Source organism: Chaetodon auriga, chromosome 6, assembly GCF_051107435.1.
Source record: "Chaetodon auriga isolate fChaAug3 chromosome 6, fChaAug3.hap1, whole genome shotgun sequence".
In the NCBI taxonomy this organism is placed as follows: domain Eukaryota; kingdom Metazoa; phylum Chordata; class Actinopteri; order Chaetodontiformes; family Chaetodontidae; genus Chaetodon; species Chaetodon auriga.
The window spans coordinates 16,264,673-16,276,421 of record NC_135079.1 but is presented as its reverse complement, the minus strand read 5'-3'; the positions used below and the strand labels follow the sequence as shown (position 1 = coordinate 16,276,421).

At 44.2% G+C, this 11,749-nt stretch overlaps 2 protein-coding genes across 3 annotated transcripts; one reads left to right on the top strand and one right to left on the bottom strand.

Annotated features, from left to right (window-relative positions):
• Positions 1–7,512, bottom strand: sspn (sarcospan (Kras oncogene-associated gene)). Its single transcript, XM_076733446.1, has 3 exons — positions 7,058–7,512; positions 4,585–4,671; positions 1–1,803 (listed from the first exon to the last, which is right to left on the bottom strand). Exons 1-3 carry the CDS (start codon positions 7,283–7,285, stop codon positions 1,444–1,446), a joined length of 675 nt encoding a protein of 224 aa, XP_076589561.1. The 5' UTR covers positions 7,286–7,512; the 3' UTR covers positions 1–1,443.
• A 1,230-nt stretch (positions 7,513–8,742) lies between these two features.
• Positions 8,743–11,749, top strand: bhlhe41 (basic helix-loop-helix family, member e41). 2 transcript variants are annotated; one of them, XM_076733720.1, is made up of 5 exons: positions 8,743–9,124; positions 9,217–9,283; positions 9,445–9,552; positions 9,655–9,766; positions 10,002–11,749. In XM_076733720.1, exons 1-5 carry the CDS (start codon positions 9,063–9,065, stop codon positions 10,943–10,945), a joined length of 1,293 nt encoding a protein of 430 aa, XP_076589835.1. In that variant the 5' UTR covers positions 8,743–9,062; the 3' UTR covers positions 10,946–11,749. The 2 variants fall into 2 exon arrangements, with proteins under 2 accessions (XP_076589835.1, XP_076589834.1); XM_076733719.1 differs by having other exon boundaries at positions 8,938–9,124; positions 9,442–9,552.

Sequence of the window (11,749 nt, the reverse complement as noted above, 5' to 3'; positions counted from 1 at the left end):
CATCATGCCCCAGTTAATCAACCTTTCTTTTCATCGCTGACAAATGTAGCATTGCACACTCATCACGTTCTCCCTCTGACGACATGTTTCATCTAATTTGCTACGGAAGCTGCCTCACGTTTACCGTTCCCTGCTCGGCGTGTATAGACTGTAGCTGACTGCGGTCGGCACCTGAGATGAGAAAGAATACAATAAAGCTGCATAAGAAGAAGCATTTAAAAGATACAAAACTAAGCTGTTACGGTTGTTTCATCCCTAATTCTCTGTCCAGTCTGAATGAAAACAACTGAAACACAGTGAGATGATTTAGTTACATGAAGTCCAGCTGCCTGTCTGGAGTCCCCCTTTCCTCACCCCGGCCCCTTCTCCCCTCCCTTTGTGGCTGCAGTGGTTTGACTCCTACAGGCTGTTTGAGTCATGCTGGCTACTGGCCCGGCATCCACCTTCACAAGCCACAGCCCAGTTCAGTCTGGATTCAGTCTCGTAAAGAGAACTCGGACCAGATTGTGTGACTGCTGTCAGAATCTGTTTTTAGTGTGTTTAACTGGACTGTTCGGAGCATTACAGGGTTACTTCTATCAGCTGGAAAGTAATTACTTTTCATTGAGGACTTTGCGCAGTACTTACAGAGCTGCATGAGTCCATATATTAGCAAAAGAACCAAAACAGAGGTTATTCATGGGATTGATCCACCTTATTGCTGTTTTTGTGTGTGAACAGTGTGAACCTACAGCAGACAGCTACACACAAAGTTTAAAAACTTCAATATAATGTGATTTTCTGATTGAAAAGCAATAAACTTTCCACAAAATTAAGACTAAAACTGATTTCTTACTCAAATTTGCTTCTGCAGTTCAAAAAAATGTGACCTTTTTAACTTTACCAACAGTTTTCCAGAGCTTGAAGCGGTGTCGTAACATAACATCTGTAACCATAATTTGACAACACAGTGATTTAGTGTGCCACCTAAAGCATCACTGGAGCAACTAATTATGATCATTAAACCTCAGAAACTCAAACTGCTGGGCATTTTGTGAGACCGTGTACATTTAGTTAAGTGCATAGAAAATGAGCTATTTGGTTTTGGTATTTGTAATTCGTCTACGAGCTGTATGTCACAAGAACAACTTTCAAGATAATTAGAAACATGGTGATAAACTCATCATGGTGGAACACAAATAATTGATTGTTTTTAAAAAATAGACCTGTTGTTTTGCCACTCAAGTTATATATAACATTGAACAACAGAAGTACAAAGTCACTTATATGGTATACAAAATTTGTGCAAAAAGCCATCATAGTACAACTACCACAAAAGGTTGATATAAACTGACATCAGTGAAAGCACTCAGTGAAAGCCCAGAGTGTAATCACACAGCCGGCATTATCCCCCATCCTGATCTGTCTGATCAGAGCCATCCCATCAACTCTGCCGTCATCACGTTAAACCTTATGCCACTGACTGGAGGAGGGGGAGCCGATCTGAAGACCAGCGAAAAAGACCTGGTAACGCTGCTTCCACATGATGAAGAGGCCGACGGCACAGACCACTGCCTGGGCCAGGTTCAGCACGATCTGCAGCAGGAAGTAGAGTGCGAGAGTCCCGGTGATCACCTCACAGTCGCTGACTCCCTCGTAGGTGAAGGTGCGGGCTATTGGGTCATCTTGATCCAGTGTGCACACGCAGTCCTCTCCCACCTGCTTGCAGCTGAAGCTACTGGTCTGTGAGTAGTGGTGACCAGCGAAGGCCATGACCAGCACTGAAATGACCAGGCCGATGGTACACAGGACAAAGTACAGGAGCTGCAGAGGGCAGAGGAAAAGTTAGAGGTTGTGCACTTTAACTTTGAAAGTCAGAAAACCTTTTCTTGCCTTCAACTCTTTGTGTTTTTTTTTTCTAGAAATCTGGCTCCTGCTTTAGTCTGTCGTCTCATGATTAACCCAGACTGCCAAAACTGTAGCTTAGAAACAGACGTGCTGGCTCGGTGCCTACGGCAAGTTAAAGAGATTATCCACGATACTACAGGGAAAGGTCTGACCCTCAGACTAGGCGCCCAGCTCTTAGCACAGATGAAATACAGCACATGCAAGCCTGCCCTGCAGCTACAGCCACTTCCCACCTTTAGTGCACGTCCTGTGAGTATGAACAACAGAGAGTGTCTAAAAATACAGTTGTAAAATGTGACAGAGGCTTTGTGTTGTTTATGCAATTGCACAATCTCAATAACACTAAACCTTCATCTTAATCTGTTGCTTATATAACAGGAGCCCTCATTTGCTGGTGTATTTTGATCTCGGTTACATGCTGCTTATGGAATTATGCAAGTGATGAGCGGCGCTTGATTCAAAATGGCATTTATGTTAATTTTGGAACAGCTGTGAAATCTGGAGTATGGCTGGTTACAGGGAAATACAGCCAGTGCGTCAACAAGCACTTGGTTGAACATGATTTATTTCAGTAAATGGAGCTGATGTGAAACACCAAAGCAGGTAGAGACCGGAAAGAGTGAAAACTCAGATTCTCTTAAGGATTTCTTTGGTTGGCATTTCTGCTTTATCTCTGATAGTGACAGTAGGAAAGACAGGGGATTGGCACGCAGCAAAGGGCCTGGACCAGATTCAAACCCAGGACAGACAAGGACTCAGCCGTGATGCGTGGACACACTCCACCAGGAGAGCTACCAGGGATGGCCAGCACTCACAGGCTTAGTTCACACACATTTGGATTTATGGCTCAGATATACTTCTTTTTGTTGTTGTTGTTGTTGTTGTTGAGGTGTTCACATTAGTTTTTAAATGTGGACAATGTCAGTGTCCAATGTGAACTGGTCATGGTCCTGAACTGAAGAATAGCATGCCACCACATGCACCGCACCCTCTTACAGTAGTAAACATGGAGGGAAGCCAGCGTTCACGGTTTCATTTAGAAGTTGACGGACAGCAAATTTATGAGCAGGTGATAACAAGGATGAACAGAAAATGATTAATTATGGCATTTTGTGGAGCAATGGCTCCTACATCTGTATGGAGGTGTGTGTGAATGCAGAGTCAGAGCAGGACTGATGGGATGGTAGCATGAGTGACTTCACAAAAACAGATTTCATCCACAGTTTCAAGGGTCTCCAGCAAGACACTCAGTTCAGGCGAGTGAGTGGCGTAAAAGTCGCCCAGTATGACTGTTCAGATTCAGGCCTGAATCTGGTTTTAGATGACATATAAACGTGACTGTCATCTGACAGCTGACATCACTGTGTTGTTCACACTGTCATGTAGAAGCAGATCTGAGTCACATATGAGCAAAATAATCCGATCAGGGTCACTTGTGTCTGCAGTCTGCACGTATATTGTTGTTGTTTCCAGAACATGTGGCGTCCTGGAACAGATTTTAGTGAGCGCTTACAAACTCAGAGAACTAATGTTTGAGAGGCTTGGTGTCTTGACACAATAAATGATTATTTGAAAGGGTCAGGCCTTCATCTTACAACACAGTAACACTTCAGAAATGTCTCCACTTACAGCACATTTTCTACTCACTCCACTAGTTGTTTGCTTTGCGCCAAGAGCAATTGAAATGAATAAATGAACTGACTGTAAAGACATAAATTCTAAAGCTAATAGTGAATATAGTAAGGCCATGAGATCATTGAGCTATTTGAATTAATGACATCAGTAAATTAAAGCACATTTGAATTTACAGCCAGAAAAAGAGGCGCTGCAGACTAATTACAGCTGCTGTGACTTACATATTATTAACTGCTTTTTTTTTGGTCGTTCTTATGGATGAGAAAGTGCGGAAAAATTTTAACATACAGACCTTGTAAATATATTTACTGCAGTGGGACAAGCAACACATATATTATTGTATTTCAGCAAGAAAGAAATATGCATCATTTTGATAACAACTTCTTAACTTCTGCTTTGTAAACGTCGTATTTTAAGAAGTACAAAATATAGACACACTTGGCTTTTTATCATGTCTCTCTGCAAAAGGCCATTTTGCAAATTAGCTGCCCATCTTACGGCAAGACACTATTGATGTGTTTCGAAACACTCTCTTCACAGCGCATGCACATATTTGATCCCAGTATGCACACCAGCCGGACAAAAAAAGAGAGTAGATGCTGCTTCCAAGGACCTGCTTCTCAGTGGCAAACAATGGTGGACTGATTTTAATTGCCTTGAAATTCCAACTGCATATATTGTACGGCTAATTAAGCCGAACAATCAAGTCACATTAACGAATGCACTCATCCACTCATAGGGATCCCTGCAGAGCTCCCTTAAACAGGAATGCAGTTAAATGTCTGTCTCTCTGTGCAGTTCCCCAGAAACAGCCATCTAACAATTACAGCATCTCAGTGAGTGAAACACAGTTCTCTGCAAAGGTCTTCTCTGTCTGGAAACCACACTGATCCGCATGATGATGCCTTTTACCGCAACTGAGATTGAACTACGTGCATTTGGTCAGTTTCAAACAGACATGTTGTGTATTAACGAGGAACCTGATTCGATCGCATACGTGATATGGCAGATTTGTTCACTTTCACTTCTGCAAACACTGTGTCAGCACGTGCACGGACTCACCTTGACAATGAATTGCAGAGACGATCTCTCGTCGGGGTGGTAGGTGATGCAGTACAGGATAAAGCCCAGGATGGAGACCAAGCACAGCTGCAACAATACATCAGAAAATAGTTGACATTCGCTCATAGTCAAGATCAAGAAGCATGCAATCAACCCACGCACTTGTGTTATTACATTTTGACCTTGTCGACTCACACGTGCGATAAGGGTTGCACAAATAACTGGAGCAAATGATTGATAATGAACAAAGCTGGTCATTCGCTTTCTTTCGATCGACTAATCAATTGATCGAGTCATTGTTGCAGCTCTACCTGTGATGCACGGTTACAGACACAGTACAGAAACGAGTCTTGCTCTAAAAGATATTTTGAGTCCAGGTTTTCAGGGTGTCTCTTAATATTGCATGATTGCATGATTCAGCAGTAAGCTGTCATCTGATTACATTATCTCTCTCTCTCCCTCCCTCTCCCCCCTCCCCCCCCACCCTCTCTCACACAGACACGCTCACACTCGAGCTCTTCAGTGCAATTGGAGTCTTGTGACTAACATGCAGCATCTTATTTAAATGTTTTTCCCAGGTTCTTAAGCACTCAGGATTCTCTGGAAAGGTCTTGATGACCTCCGTGTTTTTCACTCGGCTGAATCTCGTGAGGATCTAACTCGGGATGTTGGTGTCCAGGGATGTTTTCGAGAGCAGATGGTGCCTGTGATAGGCTAGGACAGGATCCAAACAGCAACAACATGTTTTCATTCTGTCACCAAAATGTGACCTTAAGTCTTTTTCCAAACTATCCTGATGAGCTTAATATAACTTTTTGTTGTATTATATGACCAGAGGTGGAAGAAGTACGCAGATCTTGTACTAAAGTAAAGGTAGTCATGCAGAATGGCGTATTTCAGAATAATTTATATTGTATTTAAACTATTTAAAATAGCTACTGATTAATTTGGAGATTTAAAGTAATCAAGTAAGATAGTGGAGTAAAAGGTTCAATACTTGTCTCTGAAATGCAGTGGAAGAGAAGCATAAAGTAGCAGAAAATAGAAAAACTCAAAAAGTAGTACTACCTCAAAACTGTACATAAGTACAGTGTGTATGAATGTACTTCGTTACTTTCCACCACTGCAAATATCATGGAGACAGTTAATCATTGTTCACTTGTAACAAACATTTAACAGTCCTGTTATCTTCCACGTTCACTGACACTTCAGCTGTTTTTTGTGTAATTTCTTTTTTTTTATCGCACTTGCAGTAAAATGTGAAGTGCTTTCATTGTTAACAGGTCACCTGACACTGAAACGGTCATCGCTTACTCTTCAAATGAAACTGCCCTCGTTTCTTACACTTCAAGTGACACTTCAAGTGCTTCCAGTGCTCACATGACAACTGCTTTCGTCTCTGGCACTTCAGATTCCAGTTCAGGTGCTTTCGCTCTTATTCCAGAACTGTTAGCTTAACTACTTTTGGTGCTGACACACAAACTGGCAACTCAGCTTCCTCCGGGGCTTAAACTGAAATCTCACATGCTTTCAGTGCTTACAGTTCAACTGATTTCAGCTGCATTCAGCTCTGATGCTCGCTGCTTTCAGCACTTCAGCACATCAGCTGACATTTCAGCTCCTTTCACGGATTAAAAACTGACAATTCAATTTCTTACAACGCCTTAAATTGAAATTATTCACGCTTTCAGTGGTTAAATGTTAACTGGTTTGAACTGTTTTCAGCTCTAACGCTTCAACTGGCACATCATATGACTTCAGAACCTCAACTTCAACTAGCACTTAAACTCCTTTAAGCTAATCAGCCTAATCTGTGACTTCCAAACAATATGTCAATACAATTAAATAGGGTTTTTTTCATTGTTGTTGTTGAAAATTTCGCTTTTTCTGGGAACTCAGTCATGAAATTGAACAAATTATTACACACATGAGCCTAATTAAAGTATACGGCTTATCTTAAACTGCCTGTCAAGCCAAAGTTTGACTTCTGGATGAAATGTGTACTGCATTTATGTGTGTGTTTGGTAAAGTTGATGGGGTGTAAACAAGCACAGTAACCTATCCATGTCAATTATATTTTCAAATAATAAATATTTAGATGCTAAAGGTCAAGTTCACACTGTGATTAGCTGTCTTGTCTCATCAGGCCAGATGTTGAGGACATGTTGGAGGTACAACAAAAACAACAGAAGGTGCAAGCAGGCCTGTGTGACTGTGACGCACTGGAGATTCAGGTGTACACATACGACAGATGGAGATTTATCAGAACATGACAATACCCGGTGACTTCCCATGCCTACAGTTACCTTCTGCCTGAGACAGGTGCGTACAGGCCAGGGCTGGCATGCAGTGTGGTGAAGATGGACAGCACATTGAGGGATATAGCTGGGGGTCATGCAGAAGCATCAGACTCAGAGTCCATGCAAACATATGAATGTAGTAGCTGATGTTAGAGCGTAAGGATGGAGCTTACAATGATCCCAGCCCAGTGTGGCGTCTCCCTGGCCAGGAGCGAGGGGCTGATGGCCAACATAAGGAAGGCCATGGCCGTGACTGCCACCCCCAACAGCAGCTGGAGCAAGGCGACGAGCAGAGGGAAACGGCAGACTCTGCACTTATGGCTGTCCTTTGTCGCTGGGTTTTCATCTCTCCACTCCTTGCCCTCTTTCCTGCTTGAAGAACCTTTCTCCCTCTGCCCCATTTCTCCTCCTTTTCTTTACACTCTTTCCCTCTCTGTACTCTCGACTTTGACTGTAGCAGTGTTTGGGGTGGATGAGCCTGTCTGCCGTCTGCCTCTCTACCCGTCCCTTCTCCTCCCTGCCAAGGCCTCCTCTCACCAAAAGCCCTGCTCAGCTGCTATTTGGAAACAGAGAAGGCTCTGAACTAATATGGAAAACATTTGGACTGGATTCCTAAAGCGGCTCCAGTGCCACATATAGAGCAGGCAGCATACTGTGGAGGAAAGGAAGAGGAGGGAAAGGGGGTGCAGGAAGACACAAAGGGGGTTTCCAACGTACGACTGTGAGATGATTTCACTTATAGTTACTTTAAAGACAAGAAAGGGAAAATACAGAGGCAAATCAGCAGGTATGAGTTAATGAGAAGCCAGCGCAGAGGAGGTCGCACTTCATTTGAGAGCAGGCGTGAGGATCGTTCTTTGTCAGCACTGTTACACAAGAGAGCTGCTGCCAGAAACCGTCACATGACCTACAGGAAGAAGTAATGTGATCACAAGGCATGTGAGGGCACGACGTGGGCTCACATTTGAGTGTTTTTTTGAACACTTTAATGTTCACAAGAGGGAAACAGGTGTCACCGGTAATCAGATGAGCCCCCTGGAGTAATTTAGAAAACTTTTGTATAACACATAAATACATGGAAAGCTCTGGATCTTGCTCTCTTTTATAACTACTAAATACAGCAATAACATCACAACCTGGGTATTTATTTATTGATGTATTTCTTTATTTTGGGGCGGGGGGCGGATTTTTTATCAGTCTTTGGATATGAATTGTTTCAGGGAATCAGTTACAAAACCTCATTTAGCCGTTATCCAGCCGATCTTTGTCACTTCGTTGTAAACATTTTATTACCAGACAAAAACAGTCGGGTGAAGGTGGAGAACAGCACCCATGCTGAGGTTAATAAAAAACCTCAACGCACGTGTTTGAGCACACAGCTGGGCCGGTGCCATGGTTACTGACAACACAGCTTTGGACGGCTGAAGATGTGTGAATAGGTTCCCCTGCTCTGCTCCGGCCAACGACACGGAGTGACAGGCGCGCACACCTGGAATATTTGAAAGGGGTCCCACGCTTTGTGTTCACTTCCTATAAACCTTATTTTTCAAGGAGCAGAAGGAGAAACCGTAAAAGTGTCAGAGGAGCATTGAGGACCTGTGGGTTCCCTTTAGACTGCAAATGTATGGCAAGATAGTTTGACTTCCATCTTTTATTCACTGCATCTTAAATCCTATCACTTAGCAGCTCGTGCTCCAATTGACCAGTAGGACAGGCTCGAGTTGCAAAGTTTAGGAGACACGTTACAGCCGATTACATAGTGAACTGATGCTTATGTGGACTAATCTCTGTCTTCACGCCCGTGCGCATTTCCCTCCTCTACATTTTGCGCATGAATCACGTTTCGACAACGAGGTCGAAAGTGTTTGCACGACGTCGCTATCGGAACAGCGACCGCCGCTGCTCTAACAGAGAGAAGGTCTAATTACCGGACTTTGTGCTGGTGCAGGCTACACGTGAGTCGGAAGCTGTTCCCTACCGGAGGCGCGCGTGCGCTCTAACCACAGCACCGTCGGCTTTGCGAAGTGGCAGCTCAGGGAAGTATAGACATCAGTCTGAATCGCAGCTCTACCGGTGGACACGCACTGTGCACCATCTCCCTCAGCCATCCGTCTGCGGGTCGTAAGAAACATTTCCCCAAAGAAGCTCAGGAGCGGATAAACCAGCAGCAGAGAAGTGATGGATGAAAGAATACCGCATTTACAGGACAGGCAGTACATGGAGCACGCAGATTTCTTGGGGTGAGTGTCGCTTTTGGCAAACTCTGTCAAACTGCGTCTAATAAACTGTTATGACAGCGTGGTGAATAATCGGACACTTTCTTCTTTCCCAGGGTGGATTATCCCTCTCTCTACATGTGCAAGTCCAAAAGAGGAATAAAGCGAGAGGATGGTGGGAAGGTGCGCGCCATTTCTTATTCTAAGGGAATCTAAATGTTTAGTTTGTCGTTTTCATTAACCAACCTGTGTGTGTTCATGAAAGTCAGCAGAATCCACGTGTACTAACTTTGTTCACATACATATCTGTGTTTTAATACAGCTGCTTGTGTTTTTGCCAGCAGGACGCATACAAGTTACCACACCGGCTGATAGAGAAAAAGAGGAGAGACAGAATCAACGAATGTATTGGCCAGCTGAAGGATTTGTTACCCGAACATCTGAAGCTATCGGTGAGATCATGATACCACAAAAAGTTTTTTTTTATGTCCTCAGCGAACCTGCCTTTACATGATCTGGTACACAGTCAACTGAACCTCTGTTTTCCTCCACAGACGCTCGGGCATTTGGAGAAAGCAGTGGTCCTGGAGTTGACGCTGAAACATTTAAACGCACTGACGGCTGTCACGGAGCAGCAGCATCAGAAGATCATAGCTTTGCAGAATGGTAAGATGAACCAACAAACTTGATCAGTTTCAGTGACATTATGTTGCATTGTTCGACTGGTTGGATCACATGAAACTTTATTAGTTCATATATAGATAACATTTGTGTTAAAAATAGCAGAAAATGCACACGAATAGAACATATATAAGATATATAGAGATAATGTGCATTTGAGAATACCATAATGTGTATTGAGACGCGCCCGCTGTATGATCTGATGATCTTTGTTTCGTAGGGGACCGGTCGATGAAATCTTCCATTCATGCAGATCTGGATGCTTTCCACTCCGGGTTCCAGGCCTGTGCCAAAGAGGTCCTGCAGTACCTGAGTCAGTTTGAGAACTGGACGACACGAGAGCAGAGGTGCGCGCAGCTCATCAACCACCTTCACAAGGTGCTGGCGCAGTTCCAGCCCGGCGCGCCGCCACTCCAGCACCAGCTACCCGCCGGGGACGCACAGGATGGCCAGAAAGGCGACAGCCAAGCGAACTGCGTCCCGGTCATCCAGAGGACCCAAGGCGGGGAGCTTAACGAGAATGACACAGACACGGACAGTGGATACGGGGGCGAGGCTGAAAAGAGCGACGGCAAAGATAAAGAATGTGAGCGCAACAAAGCGCAGGGACACAAGGCAGTGAAGATCAAGCAAGAGTTTGGAGACGATCGCGCTGTCAAAAAACCAAAGATGAACTGGCCTGGGAACGGGCTAGGGGGCACAGATCCCACCAGACCCGATCTGGCGTTAATGAACTCTCTGATGGGAATAAGCAGTGTGGGACAGCAGACGCCTATTTGCATGCCTTTCTACTTCATCAACCCCTCGGCCGCGGCGTCCTATATGCCTTTTTTCGATAAAAGCAACATTGAAAAGTACATGTACCCTGCGGCGGCCGCGCTGGCGTCCCCTTTCCCCTGGCTATACCCGGCACACGCGTCAGCGGCGGCGGCCGCGGCAGCTGCGGCCGCTTTCCCCGGCCTGTCTGCGCACTTTGGAGCCTCGTCCCAATCCAAGGACTCCCACAGTCCAGACAGCGACGAGTCACACGAGGCTGAGGCAGGCTCACCTGAGGAGCGCGAGGAAAGTCCCGCGAGTGACGACGGAGAGGGTGACGTAGCTGAAACGTTGCAGGAGAGCAAGAACAGCCCACATGATCAGTTTTCCGCCTGTCAAACGAGCTAATTAGTCTGTGTTACCTTTCCGTGCATTCTGCTGAGGAGTTTCTGTATTTTATTTTATTTTTTATTTAGGCGAGTTATAAAACGAGGTTTCACAGGAGAGTTTCTCATGTACAATATCTTGGCGGAAACAGGGGACGGTTGTGACGGCACGTGCCTTTTGCACTTATGCTAGATTAATCAATCAAAATGATTATCGACAATGATTGACATTAATACACGGCTGTGTTGTGCTGGAGTTAGTTTTGTATCCTCTTTGATAAAACATTTTGAAATGGCAGCATTGGTGCCAAAACTTTGAGTACAGTGCGCAATGTCCCAATCAGCGAGTCTCTTTGGATGTATGAAGTTAACTGACCTCTGCCAAGGTTGTTAAGCACTTGGCTGACTCTGACTGTAAATATTATTACCTGGAAGACAGTCTGATTCATGAACATGTAAATGTGCACTAAACGGGCCAATAAAAGAAGTGCTCCTAGTGTCACGCCCTCAGTACCTCATCCCCAACTTTGCATGGGTAAGCTGATTGACCAGAAGTGAATGGGATCCCCCTCCCAACACACACATCTCCATCAACAACAAATACAAAAATAAAAAAAAATAAAAAACAACAACAACAACAAAAAAACTTAGTTTAACAACTACACTTTGATAATATTGAAATTATGGGATGGTATTATACCTGATCGACCTCAACTCATTTTTACAGATCTGAGTTTACTCTGGTTTCCTTTACCTGTTTGTTCTTGTGAGGAAAGAAAAACAAACAAACAAAAACAATCAGGAAACAATGGAAAGAAGAAGAAAC